Genomic DNA, 22,096 nt, shown 5'->3' with positions numbered 1-22,096 from the left:
AACAGATTATACCTTAGTATCTGACCTGCCTCTTATCCCCTGCAGACTATTATGTGCCAACGCATAGTGTCTTCAATTTAATCTCAGAATATAAAGTGCCGATCACTGATACTCCTAATGTATTCAAACCAATCCTAGAGCCTGAACGTGCAGAGATAGCGGAGAAAGAAGTGACAGGTATTTCTGATACTATTTCTGCCTGGAACATTGAACTCCTGAATGAGTAAATAATAAGAAATGCATGCTGAGCTGTGTGTTAATGCAAGAGAGGTTTCTGACACATGCTGTAAATGCTGTGCTGCACTTTTTTACAACTACAACTCATTGATAGCGAATTGCTCATTTTATAAATGTACTGGAATTTAGGTATTTTGCTTCATTCAGTTGGATTCTTGCATAAACTTTCTTGCTGCTTGGATCTCAGAGGCTTTGCTTAGCTGGAAAGTGCCTGTCAAACAAAGCTGAACCATGGTGGAGTTTATTGGATGATAATTCGTATACTGTCTTGGAAACAAGACATTTGTGCATGAAGTATCTGTTTTCATACAGTTTTGTGAGATATTGGGTAGGCATTTGTTGCCTATATTCAAAACGCATGAAATAAGCAAACCATTTTGTGGAAATTATATCCCTATTGGATTATTTGCTCATTCCATAAAGTTTAGATTGTTGTGAAGAATTGTCTTTCAACACATCGTTACTATATAGTAAAGTTTATGAAATAATAATTCTGTTTAATGTGGCAGAAACAATGTTATTACATTGATTTTCTGTTAGCATCTCATCATTGTATGAATCCATTTCAATTATATTGAATTAATTAATTTATTCACTGAGTATAAATTCATGATGAATGAAATGTATTATTATATCATCTATTTGGTGACATTGAAGGGTACTTTATCTTTTTTTAATGAGGGAATACTACAACAGAGCTACATTGATGATCAGAAGTATACCTATATTCCTCAAAAAAAACTAGCATAATTTTCACTTTTTATTAAGATTTTTGGCTTCCTTCTTATCCCCAGCAGACCACGAGGTGCCAACCTCTAACAATCGTAATGTAGTCAGTTCAAAATCAGACCATGAGCTGCCCGTCACTGACCTTCCAAATGTGCTCCATCTGCTCCCAGGATCTGACCCTGCTAAAATAGGGAAGGAAGAATTTACAGGTACTTATGGCAATAATTGTGTTTTTGGTTTTAGTAAAGGAATGGTATGAGCATGTTGAGATTTGTGCAAGGAAACAGAATTAGATCTTGAAATAAGTGAAGAATATATCTGTGAGATTGGTAGCTGGACTGAAAGCTGGAAAGAGTTTCCTGAGAACAAAGTATGTTTTAAAAAAATGAAATAGTGGTGCTCAAAATATTGGGGAGTTTAAACAGTACGCATAGGGAAAGACTTTTCATTCTAACATGTAAATCACTTAACAAAGGAGATAGTTTACTAATGAGGTAGAGATGACATGAGAGTTCTTCACACCCCTGGGACTTATGGTCAGCAGTGTCCCTTACATCGACTTGTTTAAAATGCGTTCTGACAACAGATTCCAAACTCCTTTTTTTGGTAGAGCATACCACATGCTATCAACAATCTCAGTGAAAAGCATTCTCCTTGTTTTATTACTACCTCTGTGGCAATTCACTTTGAATCTATGGTGACCATTAGTCTTTGATGACACAACAGAGAAAATAATTTTTTTCTGTATTAAAACACTTCATTATCACTTTTTGAAATTTCTGTTTAATCACTTCATTACCTTTCTGATCCAACAAGTTCACTCTAACATTTCCAACATCTCTTCATGACTAAAGTACATTTCTGGTAACATTATTCTCTAAGGAATTTCTTTGTTTTCCAAGCGCCTTACATTTCTTTTCAATTGTCATGCCCAGACATCTCCACAGTACTTGGTAAGATGCTGAATCAATGATTTATAAAGTTTTAGCTTTGTATAAATACAAATATTTCAAACAAATTTTTTAACCATTTCATTTCCAGATTTGAGTGTTGTCGATGCTGGCAACTCATCTGCCCTTTTTAAAGTTATGCTATGTACAATATATTTCAAAAAATGAGTTGTCAATAAGTGTATCATTTCACTCTTCCATGTGCATTGCTTCAGCCCATATCACCAGCTTGTCTCTGTCACCTTGTGTCTATAACTCTCTTCCTTTTATTGAATTGCCAGGTTTATGTTATTGGTAACATTTATAATGACGTTCACTTCTTCTGGGCCTGGCTAATTCATACCAGTTGGAAAGAGTCATGAATCCAAAACTGAAGCTGAGTGATGCCACAGTAAACTACTGCCAAGTCTGTGAGATATCCATCAACCATCACCTCTGCTTTCTATCATTTTGTATCCGTATCAATCCTTCATTCTTGAGTGCATTGACTTCCATCCTAACTTCTTGTCTGCCACTTTGTTGAACTATCTGGGAGAGTCCTGAAGCCCAGGCTAATGTTCTGAAGACACGGGTTAAAATCCCACCATGGCAACAGGGGGTATTTAAGGAGTTCAGATAATAAATCTGGAGTATAAAGCTTTTCTTAGTAATGGTGATCATGCTAGCTGATTATTGCTGATTGTAAAAACCCATCAAGCTCACTGATACTCTTTAGGGAATGGAAATCTGTTGTCTTTCCACAGTCTGGCCTACATGTGACTCAAGCCACAGCATTGGGCTGGAAATATGACTTAACTTGTAAGGAGACCAGCAAGGCACTTGGATCGAATTGACTACAATTGGTGACGGACGGCAAAAGTTGTCCTCACCAGCAACACCAACATCTCAAAAAGGATGAAATTTAGCCACAAAAAGCCCTTAACAGAATCGTTCTGAAACTTCTTGATTCACCCTGGCCTTTTAACATGATGGTTTATTTCATACCATAGTAATGGCTGACAAATAACTTTGCCAACCTGTCATTGGGCTGGCTATAGTTCCCAAGTTTCGACCTAACCTTTTTTATGAGTATAATATACGAAAACGTCCACTCTTTAGATACTACTGTTGTACCCAATGAGATTGAAAGATTGTTCCCAATGCCTGGACTATTATGTTCTTTGTTTTTTTCATTGGCTAAGTAGAGTTTAGTGTTGTATGAAATATATTATTAGATGCACAGTAGAATCCATTTAAATGAAAGGATAAGATCAATTGTATCTCAATATTACAATGATCAGTAAATCAAGTATATTTATCAATAAACCTCTGGACTATTTTCAATCATACACTTCTGTAACAATGCTTGGGCACAATGTATAGATTCCAAGACACATTTCTGCAGTTATGTCAGTAGTTTAAATGTCTATGAAACACATTGATCATTGTTACAGAAGTGTATGATTGGAAATAGTCCAGAGGACTAAATTATGAATTTTATTGCTGACTTCCGTCTTATACTCTGCAGACCATCATTTGCCAACTCGTGATTCTCCTAGTGTCTTCAGTTTAATCTCAGAATATAAACAGCTGGTCACTGACACTCCTAATGTATTCAAACCAGTCATAGAATTTGAACCTACAGAGATAGCGAAGAAAGAAGTGACAGGTATTTCTGAGACTATTTCTGCCTGGAACGTGAAATCCTGAATGGAGTAAATAATAATAATTGCATGTTGAAGGTGTGTGTTAATACAAGAGAAGATTCTGACACATGCTGAATATGCTATGCCACACTTTTATAATTAAATACATGTGATGGTCAGTACACTGTCTTGCATGCAACTCAATCAGTGTTATGGTAAAAATTCACAAAACCAGCAATACTCTATTAATCACCTGGTATTTAGGCATTTTACTTCATTCTGTTGGGTTCTTTGGTCAACATTCTTGCTTCACGGAGCTTTTGAGTCTTTGCTTGGCTGGAATGTATGTGCCAAATGATCAAGGCCGAACCATTGTGAAGATTGTTGGATGCCATTTAGCTTTATGTTGTGGAAGCAATGTTAGTGCATGGAGTGTGTATTATCCAGAACTGTCTTGTGAAACTCTGAACTGGCATTTATTGACTTTGTTCAAAGCCATGTCCATTTCCAGGAAATGAAGCATTTCTTTCATTATTGTTTGCCAGCATGCTTGCTTCATAAAGTTTTTCGGGATTGTGTGCTGTGACTTCTTAATCAACCTATTATTTCTATATTGCTAAGTTTTCTTGGTATAATGAATAAGTTTTGCGTCATGGAATTGATGTTAATCCATCAAGGTTCTGATACCTTCTCTTTATTAAATGATTTTAGTGTGATATTGATTTAAATATTTTAACACTCAGTATAGTTTATCATTGAATTGAATTTATTATTGTGATGTATTGGTTATTTGAGTGTATTTACTTGTTATTATGATACTTTAGCCGTGTTCCATCAATGACCAGACAAAATTTAATTATATTCCTTAAAACAACACAGCGCTTATTTTCACAATTGAGTAAGAATTTTGTATCCGGCTTCCTCCTTATCCTCAACAGACTATGAGGTACCAATCTCTGACACTCTTGGTGCGGTCAGTTCAGAATCAGACTATGAGCTGCCAGTCACTGACTCTCCCTATGTGCTCCATCCAGTCCCAGGATCTGAACCTGCTAAAATAGGGAAGGAAGAATTAACAGGTACTTCTGACAATAATTGTGTTTTTAGTGTTAGCGGAAGAATGCAGTATATAGTATATGCATATTGAGGTTTGTGGAACAGAACCAGAGCTTGGGCACAATGTATAGATTCCAAGACACATTTCTGCAGTTATGTCAGTAGTTTAAATGTCTATGAAACACATTGATCATTGTTACAGAAGTGTATGATTGGACCAAACTGCTGCACTTATCCTGAATTTCACATAATTTGTCTGCCTGCTTTGAATTATTGATTGATCTGTTTCCAGGGGTTGGTGCTCAGGCTATTGGTGTTTGTGGTGTACATTAATGATTTGGATATAAATGTAGGGGTCTGATTAAGAAGTTCATAGATGACTCAAAAATAGATAGTGAGAAGAATGGCCATAGATTGCAGGAGATATCAACAGACTGGTCAGGTGGTAGAGCAGTGACAAATGACAAAAAAAAAGGAAATACAGGAACAGAATTTGGCCATTCAGCTCATTCAGATTCATCCATCATTTAATATGATTATAATAGATCAAACTTTTACTTCAATAACTTTTGCTCACACTAACCTCATAACACTTTGCACCATTGATAATCAAAAACTTCATTAGGCTCTAAGTATGCTCACATACTGAGATTTCACAATCCTCAGGGGCAGAGAATTCTAAACATTCACCACCCCTCAGTAAAATTTTTCGTCAATCGTGTTGCCCAGAGTTTCCATTATATTTGAGTAGAGGTTGAGTCTGTGTTTGATGAAACTCCGTGATCTCTTTGTTTTTGTATTCTATTTCTCGTGGAATAAATGCAAGTAATCCAAATGCTTTCTTAACCATTTCATTGACTGTCCTTCCAGATTTAAGGTTTTTATATATGGGCAACATAATCATCTGCTCATATACACTTATTAAAATTATGCTATATATAGTGCACTGTCTTTCAAAATTTCTTTATCCCGAGATGCATAATTTCATACATCTCCTCATAAGCAATGTTTCAACCTTGTCATTATTCTGTCTCTGTAATATAGTGCCTATAATTTTCCTGAGTAACTTTATTTTTTTGTTAAGCCTTGTGACCCTATGGTTTGACTCACTACACCTGAGTCTATTTCCATTATAACAATTGCAAAGAATAATAAACCCAAAACTGACTTGGGTGACACTATTGTAAACCATGTCCCAGTCTGTGAAATATCTATCCACCATCATTCTCCACTGTGTGTCATTTTGCATCAATATTACTTCTTCATTCGTAATTCTGTGGCTTCCATCCTAATAGATATTTTGTATGGCACTTTGTTGAATGCCTTGGGAAGGTCCAGAGACCCAGGCTAGTGCTGTAAAGGTGTGAGCTCAAGTCCCAACAAGGCAACTGGTGAAATTTAAAATCATTCAGTTAATAAATCTGGAATATAAAGCTAATCTCAGTAGCGGTGCTCATGTTGGCTATCATCGTTCGTGGTAAAACCCATCTTTTGGAGTAATATTCTTTAAGCAAGAAAATCTGCTGGCTTTACCTGGTCTGCTCTACATGTGATTCTACACCCAGAACAATGTGGTTGTCTCTTAACTGTCCACTTATATGCTTCAGCAAGCTTCTCAATAAAGGAGCACTTAGGGAAGGCCAACAAATTATCTCCTGCCAATGACACCCACATCCTATTAAGGGAGATGAAAAAAGAAAGTCTTAATGGGCCTCTTCAGTCGCAATTTGTTGAATGATTTAGTAAAGTCCAGAAATACATCCACTACATTTCACAATTCTGAGGAAGGGTCACCAAATCCGAAATGGTAACTCTGCTTTTTTTCTTCGCAGATGCTGCCAGACCTGCTGAGCTTTTCCAGCACTTTGTTTTTGATCCACCACATTGCCTTGGTTAATCTTCTCTGTCATCACATCAAGCAATCAAAATAAGTTATTAAGGCACAATAACTCTTTGAGAAAGTCCTGCTAGATGGTAATGATTCACCCTGTCCTGTTAACATGAAAGTTTATTTTATATTTAATAATTATTTTGAGGAACTTGCTCAACTTGTCAATTACACTGAGTGGTGAATGGTTTCCAAGTTTCACCCTAATGTTTTTAGAAAACTTCACTCTTCAGATATTGCTGCTGTACACAGTGAGGGTTGAAAGGTTGTGCCTAGTGTGTGCTATTTACTTTCTTTGCTTCTTCCAGGGACTTTAGATGCATCATGTAGAGCTTACTGTTGTATGCAATGTATTATTAGATGAATAATGTACAAATACAATAGAATCTGTTTAAAATGATAATGGGGGAATATGAAGGAATATGACCAGTTGTGTTTTGATGTAATAATGTCCAGCAAGTCAAATATTTATTAATAAATCTTGAATTCTCTTCGAGAGATTATGAATATTGTATCCACTTTCCTCCTTATCCCCTGCAGACCAGCATGTCCCCGCTCCTGCCACTCCCAGTGTCTTCAGTTTAATCACCGAACATAAACTGCCGGTCACTGATTCCCCTAATATATTCAAACCAGTTGTAGAATCTGAAACAGCAGAGATAGTGGAGAAAGAAGAGACAGGTATTTCTAAGACTATTCTACCTGGAACTCCTAAATGGAGTAACTGATAAGAGATGCATGTTGAGTGCGCGTTCATGCAAGAGAAGACTCTGACACATGCTGCAGGTGCTATGCCGCACTTTTTAAATTGGAATATGTTTGAGAGTGGCCTGTCTTGCATGCAGCGCATCTGATGTTGTTACACAAAGTGTATGAATTGTGCAGTCCACTGCTATTTCTTAGTATTTATGCATTTTGCTTTGTTCTGTTGGATTTTTTGGTCAAAGTCCTTATTTCATGTAGTTTTAAGGCTGTGCTTGGCCATTAATAGAATTTCAAGGCTGTACTTTTTGATTTTTATTGGATGATAATTGGCTGTGAGTCGGAAGCAATGTTACTGCATGGGGTATCAGTTATTGTATCAATCTCCTTTGAACCTTTTGGAAGGTATTGACATTTCACAGAGCATACAGCATGGAGAAAAAAACTACAACACATTTTATGGAATTTAAGCATTTTGTTATCACTATGGATTATTTGCTCACTCTGCTTATTTAATAAAATTTAGAGCCCTTACTTTGTTCTAAAGTGTCTGGCCACCTATCATCACTATATTGTGAAATATATTGGGTAGATTAAATTAGTCTACACATGGTGTAATTTAGATTTGAAGGGAATGCATATTATATGTTGTAATTGGTTACTCTGGAATAGATTTAATTATAAAGACAAAATACTCCACAGAGTGCTACATTGACATCCAGAACTATGAATATACTCATCAAAACAACATAGTATTTCCACCCAGAAATTAAGAACTTTGCATTTGGGTTCATTCTTATCCCCAGCAGACCAGGAGGTGCCTACATCCTGACACTTGCAATGTATTCAGTTCAGTCCCAGACTATGAGCTGCCATTCATTGATTCTCCATATGTCATCAGTCCAACCCTACAGCACGAACCTGTTGAAATAGTAAAATTTCAACTACTTCTCATAATAGTTGTATCTCTTGCATGAATTGAGGAATGGAGGAAGTTGATTTTCAGATAGGTGCTAGAAAGGCAATACCACAGCATTGTGTGTTTCCTGTCAATTCATGCCCTGGCACGATATCCATTCATAGTTACTGTATAATGTGCCTGAAATGAGCAATCCATTGTATATCTGTTGGATTTGATCTGTATCACTTGATCATTTGGCTGTGTGCTTTTTTCAGTGAAATGTGGGCACAGTACATCAAACAGGATATCCATTGGAAAGGGTGGAGATTTGCTAACATGCAAGTCAAGAGAAGAACTTCAGTTTTGTTGGGAGACTGGAGAAGCTTGGATGACTCTCTTTAGGATAAAGACAATGAAAGAGGCATTGAATAACTGTGCTAAAATTCTGAGGGTTTTAGACAAAGAAACAATTGCTAATCAGATCAAGATCAGTAAGCAAAAGGCAGATGTGAGGAAACCTGGAAAAGAAACAAAGGTATAATGAGGAGAAACATTCTTGCACAATGAGTCATTATGACCTGAAACGCACTGCATGAGTTGGTGATGCATGCAGCTCCAACATGACCTTGCAGGAAGAATTTGGATAGATAGTTGAAGAAGCAAATGTTGGAAAAGGGGCAAAAAGCAAGGGGTTGAAACTAACCTGTTAGCTCATCAAAGAACTGCAGTAGACATGATGGGCCATTGGCTTCCTTCCATGCTGTCTGATTCAGTGCTTTAGACACTGTATTTGGTTGACTTTGTGGTTATACTGCTGTAATATTTATTGGATGATACTTATATTGTGTGTGCTGAAAATAATGCCAAGCATAGTCAGCTTTATCAATGTTGTATTGAAATTTTGGAATGTTGTTAAATTATTAATCAATCTTTTGTGAAGTTTAATATTGTGTAGAAAGTATTGTCTATTACACAATCTGTGGCAGCATTTAAACCTATTGGAAGAGTTACACCAGAAACCAGGTGAGATCTCCAAATTTAGGTTCAGATGGGACACCCCAAACTGTTAAGGTCCCAAGTGAGAAGAGATGAACTGGCACCCCTTCTTCACTCATAAAGATGCTATGCCTCTCCACACACCTATTACCAGTTAAATGAATGTGAGATTTAGTTATATGCGAAGTGTATCTGATAGTCAATGCATGGTCTTGCATGGAACCCATTCATAGTTTTTGCACAAAGATATTAAGTAATGATCGGCAGCACTGCCCTAGAATTTTTACATTTTATTCATTTCTGTTGATTTTTTTTTGTACACGTCACTTGTTTGATTTGTCCTTGTCAATACAGAGCATGTCGACCTATCAACATTACATTCTATACAATGGAATGCACGTTTCTCCACAGAGTGTTTATTGGCCAATCGCTTATTCATAAATCATTTTAAATAATATTGCATTAATTCATTTAAACACTGAGTATAATTTAAAATTGTAAGAAATGTATTATTACGTGCTGTAATTGATTAATTCTGATAGCATTTAATTATTATGGTGGCAGAATACCACAACACTGCTACGTTAATGTCCAGGAATGCAAATATAATTCATCAAAATAGCACAATGTTTTTACCCAGGGATTAAGAGATTTGTATGATTTTCCTCTTATCACCAGCAGATCATGAGGTGACAACTTCTGACACCCAGGATCAATTCAGTTTTATCTCAGGCACTGAGATGCTGATCACTGACTCTCCTAATGTGTTGAGTCCAAACCCAGATTCTGAATCTGCTAACATCGAAGAGAAAGAAATTACAGGTACTTCTGACAGTATTTGTGTGAACTCAGGAATCAAGTACACCATAATTTGACATATAGGCTGTGCTTCAGTGACAAATGGTTAATTATGGATGAAATTTAATGTATCCAAGGTGGGTTTAGCCTATTAGTTAGCGAACCATCAGAAAACTTACCTTACTTCTGAGGTGTGTAGCAACATGGTTAAGCTCATGTCCATTATTTAACTGGCTGATGGTAAACCTTCTGTAGGATTTAGCAGCCCAGGATTTAAAATCCTGCTCCTCAGTCAGAGGCCAGCAGTACTCCAGTGCGGGCAATGACATTAGGAGTATTGGTATTGGTACTACTGTTGGTATTGCATCCGTGGAGAGACCTAGGATCACAGCAACCCAGGACATAGGTAAGTGAGGGCAGACTGGGGGTGACTGTGCTATTGGGAGGATGGTGTTAGTAGGGTATTTGGAGTCAGATGTGGGAGGTGGCCACATCACTGTTCAGTGCTGAGTACCTCAATCAGACGTTAACCATCTTTGAAAGAGAATCCTCTCCAGAAATTAGTTATAGATACAATATATCTTTGACAAAGCTGTGCTGCATCGTCTTGATTCATTCTGACCTTTTAACATGAAAGCATATCTTTTACTTAATAATGACTTTCAGTAACTTCTCCAACACCAGTTTCAGGTCACTGAATCAAAGAATCACAGAATTAGTATGACACCGAAGGAAGCCATTCAACCCATCATGTCTGTAGTATTTCTTTGACCATTTTGACTTAGTACCAAACTCATGTCTTTTCCCCGTAACACATTTCTTTTTAAGTAATCATCTAATTCATTCTTGAATGCCTGAACTGTACCTGCCTCTGCCACACTTCCAGGCAGTGCATTCCAAACTTGGACCACTTGCTATAAGATAAAGTTTTTTTTTCACCTTGCGTTTGTTACTTTTGCAGAACACTTGAAAACTATGCCATCTGGCTCTCAATCCATTGATGTAGAAATTTTTTCTCCCCATCCATTCTGTTCGGAGCTCTCCTGATTTTGAAAACTTTTATCAAGTCTCCCTTCAGCCTTATCCTGCTCAAGGAAAACAGTCTTAACTTCTCCAATCTGTCCTTATAACTGAAGCTTCTCATCCCTGGAACCGTTCTCGTGAACCTTTTCTCCATGTCTTTTCTACACATTTGTATTCTTTCTAAAGTGTGGTGCCCAGAATTGGATAGATGATGTCTAACTTGTGTCTTTATGCAACTTCAGAATAACCTCTCTGCTCTTGTGCTATATCCCTCTATTAATTAAGCCTAGAATATTGTGTATTGTATTAGCAGCTCTCACTGCTTATCCTGCAACTTTAATGAGTTATGCACATAAACACCCAGGACTCTGGTCTCTTGCATACTGTTTAGAATAATGTCCTTTCCTTTATATTGTCTTTCCATATTCTTTCTACCAAAGTGCATTGTGCTTCTCTGTGTTGAATTTTGTTTACCCCCACCTCCACCCACTGCACCAACTTCATTTTTTCTTCTTGTAATTCGACACTGTTCTCACAGTTTCCAATTCTTCCAAGTTTTGTCATCAGCAAGCTTGGAAGTTGTCCCCACCAAGATTTAGATCATCGATATATTACTGTACTGACTCGTGTTTTCCAAGTGTACTCCTCTCATCTTTCTTGGATAGGGATATAACATTGGTAAGATCTAGCCTTCTGGCTCCACTCCTGTACCCGATGAAAATTGAAAAGTTGTAACCAATTTCTCTGCTGTACTTGTCTTTGCTTCTTTCAGTGACCTTCGATGCATTATCTAGAGTTTAGAATTTTATGAAATGCATTATTAGATATACAACGTGTAATTAAACTGGAATCCATTTAAAGTGAAAATGATGAATTAATAAGACCAATTGTGCTACATTGCTATGCAGTAATGATGAATATCAAATGTATTGTTTAACATAATTTGGGTGTACTTTCATGGGAGATTAAAAATCTTGGATTCGTTCTCATCACCAGCAGACCCTGAAGTACCAACTCCTTATGCTCTTAATGTGTTCCATTTAATCTCAGAATCTGAACTGCCAGTCACTGACACCCCTAATGTATTCAAACCAGTCTTAGAATATGGGCCTGCAGAGATAGCAGAGAAAGAAGGTACAGGTACTTGTGAAAATACTTATGCCTGGTTGTGAACTTGGGAATGGATTAAATGTTCATATGCATGATAAGATTTGTTCTAAATTGGCAATGTTAGGACACGCTGTAAATGCTATGCCACACATTTGTAGTTAAATAAGTGTTCAGTCTTCTTGTGTGTGTAATGCATTTGATGATCATTACTCTATCTTGCATGGAACCCACTCATGGTTGTTGCACAAAGATTATGAATTGAGCAACCCACTGCACATTCCACACTATTAGTTTGTTTGGTCAGCTTGTTACATTTGAGAATAGTATGTGGCTGCAAGTGTCTGTCAATATTTGTTGGCTATATTGTTGTGAAGTTCATGGATGGAAGCAATGTTGCTGCATGGAATATCTGGTGTCATATCACTTTTTATGAATCTTTTTGAGTGGTATATTAATTTACGCACTGAGCATAATTTAGCATTTTATGAAATGTGTGCCATATGTGCTTTTTTGAATTAAGCTATTTTTACTATAATGGAAGAAAATGATTGCTTCTGATACGGAGCTCCATTAAATCTGGTTATGTAAATGTACTCATCAAAGCAACATAGGGGTTGTTTTTGTAAGAAATTAAGAATTTTGTGTCTGGATTCATTCTTAACCCCAACAGATCATGAGGTGCTAACCTCTGACTCTCCAAGTATGTTCAGGTCAGTCTCAGATTATGACCTATCAATCACTGGCTCTCCGTATGTGTTGAATCCTATCGCACAACCTGAAACTGCTAAAATAGGAAAGGATAAAATTACAGGTAATTCTGGCAATATTTGTGCATTTGGTGTGTAGTCAAGAATGGAGTAAATAATAATTGCATGTTGAATTTTTGTATAGTGACAGATATTTAGGACACTTGCTATCAATGCTGTGTGTAACAATTAGATAAGGTTTGTTTTAGTTTGGTATTTACTGTTTAGTAGGAAACTTTACAATGTAGATTTAGCCTATCAGTTACGTTATTTAGTCAGTGTGCTTATTTCAGGAACCTTGTACAACAGACTTCAAGAAGGTTCACAAGACAATAGAAGGAGTAGAGAATAGATTTGTTAGACCAGCTGGAGGAATGAAACTTCAGAGTTGTGGAGACTCTGGAGAAGTCAGACAGTCCCCCTTGGAGGGGGAAAAAAAGAAATTTTAAAATTTTTTGTTCACACTTCTGAACGCTTCAGAAGAAGTAATTGGGGAGAATTGGTTTCCTTCTGCATGATAGTCAGTGATGAAAGACCTGACATTGAGCTGATTTGAATAAGAAGCAGAGGTGATTTGAGAAAAAATGCTACGAATCAACATGCATCAAATTAATGGGGAGGGGATGCATTTTTGATAGGAACATTCAAAATGAATCCAAATAAATATTTCCTGTGTCAACATTTGTAGGGGAGCATATAAAATGAGGCAAATGAGTTTGTAGCACAGATTGAAAATCGGCAGGTAGGATGTTGTGGGTATGACAGACGTGGCTGCAAATAGCTCAGGTCTGGGAACTAAATATCTAAGGAAACGCGCTATCGAAAGGATGGGCAGCAGGCGCAGTGTTGCTTTGTTAGTAAGTAATGAAATTGAGTCGATAGCAAGAAATGATATAGAATCAGGTGGCATAGAATCTGTGAAGGAAGATTTGAGGAACAACAAAGGAGAAAAAACACTCTGAGTTATATACAGGCCTCCTAACCCAGAATGTGAGGAGGAAAGTAAATCAGGAGAGAGAAAAAGCATGTAACAAAGGCACTCTTACAATAATCATGAGAGACTTGAATATGCAGGTGAACTGTTTTAGTTTGGTATTTACTGTTTAGTAGGAAACTTTACAATGTAGATTTAGCCTATCAGTTATGTTATTTAGTCAGTGTGCTTATTTCAGGAACCTTGGCCAACAGACTTCAAGAAGGTTCACAAGACAATAGAAGGAGTAGAGAATAGATTTCAGGTAGCAGATCCTGAGAAGAGGAACTCGTGGAATGTCCGAGTGGTCTCTTGTGAGCAGTTTGTGGTAGAGCCCACTAGGGAACAAGCAATTCTGGATTTGGTGATGTATAATGGGGCAGGTTTGATTAGAGAGGTTAAGGTGAAGAGACACCTAGGAGGCAGTGACCATAATAGGACTGCAGTTTACGAGGAAAAAGCTGCAATCAGATTAAACAGTATTATAATTGAGTAAACATAACTACAAAGATATAAGGGAATAGCTGGCCAGACTGATTGGAAAGGGAGTCTAGCAGGGAGGATGGTGAAGCAGCAGTGGCAGGGAGTTTTGGAGGTAATTCAGGAGGCACAGCAGAAATTCATCCCTAGGAAGTAGAAACATACTAAGGGGAGGCAAGGCAACTGTGGCTGACACAGGAAATCAGGAGAAGCAGAAAAACAAAAGAACAAGCTAACAATGTGTTGAAGATTAGTCAGAAGCCATAGGTTTAGGAAGCCTTTTAGAACCAGCTGAGGATAACTTTAAAAAAACAATAAAGTAGGAGAAGATGAAACATGATGGTAAGCTAGCTAGTAATATAAACAATTGCAAGAGTTTTTTTTAGATACCTAACAAGGTAGTGGAGAGGCAATGGTGGTCATTGTATTGCTGAAAAATGAGGTGGAAGAAGTAGTAATGGGGAAAAATGAAAAGCGGAAGGAACTGAATAGATACTTTCACGGTGGAAGACACCAGAACTTCAAGAGAGTCAGGGACAGAGGTGAGTATAGCAGCTGTTACTAAGGAGAAGGTGCTGGGGAAGCTGAAAAGTCTGAAGGTGTATAAATCACCTGGACCACATGAGCTCCACCCCAGAATTCTGACGGAGATAACTAAGGAGATTGTATAGGCATTGATGATCTTTCAGGAATCACGGGAATCACGAAGGGTCCCAGAAGACTGGAAAATATAAATATCTCATTCCATATTTTACAAAAAAACTTGAAAGTTACACACTTGTATAGATTGTTAACAACATTATAAATTTTTAACTCCAACAAAATCAAGTACATGTAGCAAGTAAGATTAGCAACATTTAAATGTCATAAATAAATAAGTGCTAATTTATTGTACTCTTTAAGCTGTCAATAAACCATCAATGATATTTTTTATTTCATTAGCTTTTCTTGGTTAACCAAATGTTGTGAAGATCAATCAAAGTTTTCTTTAAGAGTATTTTGGCTAGCTTGTAATTCTATTTTGTACTCGGTTTCCACCTCATTGGTGTAATTGCAAACCAGTACTCTGCTGGCCTCCATGTCCTGGCTTATGGATACATATTGATCATGCGACAGGATACAAATGACTTTCACAAAAGATTTTGTAGCTTGAATACTGAAAATTATTTTCTTACTTTTCTTCTGCATTGATATAAATCAGCTTTCAATGACTTTTAAGTTTCAGATGAATAACCTTGCACATGCACTCTTTATCTACTGCATTTTCTATCTGAGCAATCTTCCACAACCTTTTTCATGCACTCATTTTCTTTCCACTGATTCTTCAAAAGCTAAGACTTCATTTTCACCTCTTTATAATTTCCTCCAAATATTTGTTTACTCCTTTACATTCCAATTTATTTTCAGTCTTGCTAATCTTTTCAGTTTACTAACTACTGCAGTCAGTTCCACTGCCTTGGTTTCAGAGTCATGTGCAGAATCCTCTGCACATTGCTTCGGGCATTCTGTTCATTTTGTTTTCCCCATGGTTATTGACCCCTTCTCAGACTCTGTTTCGATTTATTCTCAATTCCTCATTCTGTTCTGTAAATTTTTGCGAATTGTTTTTAAAGTCATGGAGTCATGCAGTTTGTACAGCATGGAAAGAGACCCTTTGGCCCATCATGTCTGCACTGGTTTTCAAACATCAATCTGTCTAACTCCATTTTCCAGCACTTGGCCCATAGTCTTGTGTACTAAGATATTTCATCTAAATTGCTATTAAATGTGTTGAGGTTTCCTACTTTTACTACCTTTTCAGCTGTGATTTCCAGACACCCACAACCGCCTAGGTGAAAAAAGATTTCCTCAAATACCCTGTAAACCACCAGTTCCTTACTTTTATAACTAGGCCCATAGTTATTGATCCCTCTACTACTATTTCTATGCCCCTCAGTGCACCTCGGTCAGATCCCCCATTGTCCTCCCCACTCGGCCTTTTCTACTCTAAGGAAAATAACACCACCCATCTAGCCTCTTCTGTCTGGATCTGCTCTTCAATACTACAGGTCTAATCCTTTGTGTTCCCCATATTGTGTCTGACGTTCAAAATTTACATAACTCTTAAGATGATAACTTCCAAAAGTTTGAAAGTGTGATTTGTAATTCTGCATTCAACCAACTGAACCATCAGCAATTCTGTCTGTTCAAGGGAATTTTCATGGTACCTCTGAGAGACTTCAGTTACATAGGAATATGGGAACAGAAGTAGGCTATTCAACCCCTTGAGCCTATTCTGCCATTCCATATATCTGTCTTTGGCCCATATCCCTTCGCTGGACAAAAATTTAATTATCTCGGATTTAAAATTAACTACTGATCTAGCATCAACTGTCATTTGTGAATAAAGTTCCAAATCTCTAACACACTTTGAGTAGAAGTGCTTTCAGTCTTCTCTCCTGCATAGTCTTGCCCTAATCGTTGGACTATGTCCTCTAGTTCCAGAATCACCAAGCAATGGAAATAGTTCCTCTTTGTTAATCCTGTCTTTTCCTGTTAGTATATTGAAGACTTTGATCAGATCACCCCTTAACCTTCTAAGTTCTTGAGAAAAAAGCTGAGTTTGTATAACCTTTCCTCATAAGTCCTGAAGTCCAGGTAACATTCATGTAAATCTATGTTGCACTCCCTCCAAGACCAATATATCCTTCCTAAGATGTGGGAATATGATCTCCTCACAGTACTCTAAGTGGGGTGTGACCAGTGTTTTGTATAACTGCAGCATAACTTCTGCATCTTTGTACTCCAGTTCTCTAGACATAATGGCCAGCATTCCATTAGTGGCCTTGATTATCTTCAGCACCAATTCATGGCGTTTTAAAGAGCTATGCACCCAGAACCGTCAAATCTATTGGATATCCACTGTATTTAACCTCATCTTGTCTAGAAAGTACCTGATCTATCTATTTTTAGGTCTAAAATGGATAACCTCACACTCACCGACATTGAAGACCATCTGCCACAGCTCTGCCCATTTATCTAATCTATCAATATCCATTTGTTATTCATCAAGTTTTATTTCAATTTTTTATTTGAATTTACTTCTGCAAAATCATCAACTTAAATGTTTCAAACTCGCATTAAAGTATTTTACTTTCTGAAACTGATATTCAAATGTTGTCACCAGCTTGCATTTTTTTAAATAGCACATTCATCTCATGTGAAAGTTGCTTTTTTAAACTGATTGCTTTTTCTTCAGTAGAGCCCAGTTACTGATACTACCTTTTGATATTCTTGCACTTCTGTACTAAATTTTCCTGGTCCTGGGCTAGTCAATTTTTCACTTTTTTATTCTGCAAATCCTTACAAGCTTGGGCTCTAGCTTCAACAAAAGCAGGGAACAGCACAGAATTTACCACCTGAAAAATTTCTCTTTCACCCCAAATGGGTGTCTAGAAGCTCTCAAACCCTCGTTAGACTCCACTCGGAGTACTGGTTTGAATCCCACCATGGCAGATGGTGGAATTTGAATTCAATAAAAATCTGGAATTACGAGTCTACTGATGACCACGAACCGATTGTCAAATATCATTAAAAGCACATCTGGCTCACTAATGTCATTCAGGAAAGGAAGCTGCCGTCTTTACCTATACTACATGTGACTTCTGACCCACAGCCATGTCGTTGACTGTTAAGTGCCAATGGGTAATAAATGCTGGCCTAGCCAGTGATGCTCTCATCCCATTAATGAATAATAAAACCTAATCTTAGCTGTACTGAGCTATTAGTTACTTGCAGATTTTTTTTTTTTTCTGAACTCTAATGGGTTTCCAGAACCTCCCTGAACCTCAACACCATAAATCATCCACTGCCCTTGGGACTCCTCACAGTCCAAAACACAGAATCAGTGTAGCTCAGTTGTCATTGAAGCTAAAAGCCAGCATTGCCCCTGCCTGGAACTTGCTTCTCTCTCATGTACATATACACAGGCACGCTCCAAGTACTTGTCACATTTTAACTGCTCTTCACTGATCTTTGATCTATTTTGGAGTGACGTATTGAAAACCTTGCAATCAAAAACAAGTCCCACCCTTATTGTTAAGTAGAATCAAACACAGCAAACCATTGGAACTTTCCAAATAAAAACTGGAAGAACTGCACTTGCTGGAAATCAGAAACAAAAACAGAAATTGCTGGAAAAGCTCAGCAGGTCTGGCAGAATCTGTGGAGAAAAATCCGAGTTAATGTTTTTGGCCTCGTGACTCTTCCACAGAACCACAGTTCTTTTGGTTTTTATCATGTAATAATAAGGCCTGGAGTGTGGAGATTGGGCAAAGGATATGGGAGGAGGTGTTTTGAACCCTAAAAATGTTGAACTTGATACTGAGTTCAGAAGGCTGTGGAATTCCCAAGCGGAAAATGAGGTGTTGTTCTTCCAGCTCCGCGCCAAGCTTCGTTGAGGCACTACAGCAAGCACCAGCCATAGATGTTGGCCAGGGAACAGGGTGGTATTTTGAAGTGTCTGTTGTATTGTCTGTTTCCTAAATGTTACCATTTTCATAGATTGCTGGCTTGTATAGTACAAATGACAGATAACAAAATGGTTTAATCACACAAGAATAATAAATGTGTGCAATGTTGCTATGTTGTAATGATGATTAATAACATGAATGTACTCGGCATTACAACTTGGGTGTTATTTTCATGAGCAATTTAAGATTTTTGTATCTGCCTTCCTTCTTATCCTTGCAGATCACAAAGTGCCAACTTCAGACACTCCTAATGTGTTCAGTTCAATCTCAGAATCTGAACGTGCTAAGATAGGAAAGAAAGAAGTTACAGGTACTGCGGACAATGTTTGTGGCTTGAGTATGGGCACAGGAACAGAATGAGCACTTGTGTGCATGTTATGCGTAGTGTTAACGTGACAGACTGTTAGGACACAAGCTGTGGCTGCTATGTTAAATGTATTCAGTTTACTTGTGTGTAAAGTGTATTTAATAGTTAGTGAGCTGCCTTGCATGGAATCCATGCGTTTGTTTGTACAAAGTATACAAATTGAGCAATTCATTACGTATCTCCTGGAATTTGAGCGTTTTGCTTCTCTCTGTTGATTCATTTAGTCAACATGCTTGCTTCATCATGTTTAGAGTCTGTGCTTGGCTGCCATGTGTCTGTCAAGTTTTCATAAACCTATGGTTGTAAAGTGTATGGGAAGATGATTTTTACATAGTAGGGGAGAATGGACAGAATTCTCCTGGTGCCTTGGAGGTAGTGGGGTTGTTGGGGCTTTGGAGAAATTTAGACGCTGTAGTTGCAAATGAGGTCAGCTGTCTGATGTGTTCCCATACCCATGCACCATAGAGAAACCTGGTTATCTTTAAATATTAAGATAATAAAGAACAAAGAACAAAGATAATTACAGCACAGGAACAGGCCCTTCGGCCCTCCAAGCCTGTGCCAATCCAGATCCTCTACCTAAATCTGTCACTTATTTTCCAAGGATTTGTATCTGTCTGCTCCCTGCCCATTCATATATCTGTCTAGGTACATCTTAAATAACTCTATCGTGCCCACCTCTACCACCTCCGCTGGCAACGAGTTCCAGGCACCCACCATCCTCTGTGTAAAGAACTTTCCACGCATATCTCCCTTAAACTTTTCCCCCCCCTCACCTTGAAATTGTGACCCCTAGTAATTGAGACCCCCACTCTCGGAAAAAGCTCCTTGCTATCCACCCTGTCTATACCTCTCACGATTTTGTAGATCTCAATCAGGTCTCCCCTCAACCTGTGTCTTTCTAATGTAAATAATCCTAATATACTCAACCTCTCTTCATAGCTAGCACCCTCCATACCAGGCAACATCCTGATGAACCTCCTCTTCACCCTCTCCAAAGCGTCCACATCGTTTTGGTAATGTGATGACCAGAACTATATGCAGTATTCCAAACGTGGTCGAACCAAAGTCCTATACAACTGCAACATGACCTGCCAACTCTTGTACTCAGTACCCTGCCCTATGAAGGAAAGCATGCCCGTATGCCGCCTTGACTATTCTATCGACCCACGTTGCCGCCTTCAGGGTACAGTGGATCTGAACACCCAGATCTCTCTGTTCATCAATTTTTCCCAGGGCTTTTCCATTTACGGTATAGTTCGCTCTTGAATTGGATCTTCCAAAATGCATCACCTCGCATTTGCCCGGATTGACCCCATCTGCTATTTCCCTGCCCAACTCTCCAATCTATCTATATTCTGCTGCATTCTCCGACAGTCCCCTTCACTGTCTGCTACTCTACCAATCTTATGGCATCTGCAACTTGCTAATCAGACCATCTATACCTTCCTCCAGATCATTTATGTATATCACAAACAACAGTGGTCCCAATTTGGATCCCTGTGGAACACCACTGGTCACAGTTCTCCATTTTGAGAAACTCCCTTCCACTATAACTCTCTGTCTCCTGTTGCCTAGCCAGTTCTCTATCCATCTAGCTAGCACACCCTGGACCCCATGCGACTTCACTTTCTCCATCAGCCTACCATGGGGAACATTATCAAACACCTTACTGAAGTCCATGTATATGGCATCTACAGCCCCTCCCCCATCTATCAGCTTTGTCACTTCCTCAAAGAATTCTATCAAGTTGGTAAGACATGACCTTCCCTGCACAAAACCATGCTGCCTATTGCTAATAATTCTATTTTCTTCCAAATGTAAATAGATCCTATCCTTCAGTATCTTCTCCAGCAACTTCCCCACTACTGACATCAGGCTCACTGGTCTATAATTCCTGGATTATCCTTGCTACCCTTCTTAAACAAGGGGACAACATCAGCAATTCTCCAGTCCTCCAGGACCTCACTCGTGCTCAAGGATGCTGTAAAGATATCTGTTAAGGCCCCAGCTATTTCTTCTCTCTCGCTTCCCTCGTTAACTTAATAGATCCTTTCTGGCCTTGGGGACTTGTCCATCTTAATGCCTTTTAGAATACCCAACACTTCTCCCACTCTTTATGCTGACATGACCTAGAGTAATCAAACATATATGCCTAACCTCCACAACCGTCATGTTCCTCTCCTCAGTGAATACTTAAGCAAAGTACTCATGGAGAGTAATATCTGTTATGGTAATATATAGAGAACGTTTAAATTCTTCAGTTCCATGGTTGATGATTGGTGCAATGCCTCCTGGCTGGTTTGCCTGCGTGACCCCATGTAACACTCCCACTGGCCTCATATTGGGACCTGCTGAAATCCCAAAGAATGGCACAGTGGTTAGCACTGCTGCATCACAGCACCAGAGAATAGCGTTCAATTTCCAGCCTTCACTGACTGTCTGAATGGAGTTTGCACATTCTGCATATGTCTACATTGGTTTCCTCCCATGTCTAAAGGTGTGCAGGTTAGGTGGATTGGCCATGGTTGATGCGGGATTATAGGAATAGAGTGGGTGGCTAGGTCTGGGTGGGATGCTCTTCAAAGGGTCGGTGCATACTCGATGGGCCAGATTGCTTCTATCCATACTGTAGGGATTCTGTGCGTGGACCGTGATGTCCTATGCTCCTGCCACCAGGGCCTACCCCAACCTTCCTGTGCACCTTGAACCCATGAGGGTTTGGGCTGACCAATCATTTTGATTCTTGAATAGCTCTGACGACTGCAACATTTTGTTTGCTATTACTGCATAGAGAGCCTGTTATTACATCTCCAACTGGTTGGCCAATCAACTCTGGTTGAAATGTTGCTGTGGAGAATGCACCATTCAATAGCTGCAGCAATAATTAATTCATATACATACTTTAAATTCAGCATTATCTGAGGTGCATTATGTGACCTTTGGTTACATTGGATCATTTTTTACCCCCGTGAAAGCAAAAAAATCAAGTCTGCAGCAGTGA

General features: G+C 38.4%; 1 protein-coding gene across 20 annotated transcripts in view; it reads left to right on the top strand.

The window, feature by feature from the left end:
• LOC125457120 (target of Nesh-SH3) overlaps nucleotides 1–22,096 on the top strand; it is a 313,067-nt gene that overhangs the window by 172,320 nt on the left and 118,651 nt on the right. For 12 of the 20 annotated variants that reach the window (XM_048540862.2, XM_048540869.2, XM_048540866.2 and 9 more), the window contains 9 exons: nucleotides 46–177; nucleotides 1,032–1,175; nucleotides 3,424–3,564; nucleotides 4,480–4,620; nucleotides 7,026–7,166; nucleotides 9,763–9,906; nucleotides 11,956–12,045; nucleotides 12,686–12,826; nucleotides 18,946–19,035. In XM_048540862.2, the coding sequence (XP_048396819.2) occupies nucleotides 46–177; nucleotides 1,032–1,175; nucleotides 3,424–3,564; nucleotides 4,480–4,620; nucleotides 7,026–7,166; nucleotides 9,763–9,906; nucleotides 11,956–12,045; nucleotides 12,686–12,826; nucleotides 18,946–19,035 (1,164 nt within the window). The remainder of the gene's footprint in view (nucleotides 1–45; nucleotides 178–1,031; nucleotides 1,176–3,423; nucleotides 3,565–4,479; nucleotides 4,621–7,025; nucleotides 7,167–9,762; nucleotides 9,907–11,955; nucleotides 12,046–12,685; nucleotides 12,827–18,945; nucleotides 19,036–22,096) is intronic. The other 8 variants (XM_048540883.2, XM_048540879.2, XM_048540873.2 and 5 more) reach the window with 6 other exon arrangements.

Source organism: Stegostoma tigrinum, chromosome 12, assembly GCF_030684315.1.
Source record: "Stegostoma tigrinum isolate sSteTig4 chromosome 12, sSteTig4.hap1, whole genome shotgun sequence".
NCBI classification, from domain to species: domain Eukaryota; kingdom Metazoa; phylum Chordata; class Chondrichthyes; order Orectolobiformes; family Stegostomatidae; genus Stegostoma; species Stegostoma tigrinum.
This window is presented reverse-complemented; position numbering and strand designations above follow the sequence as displayed.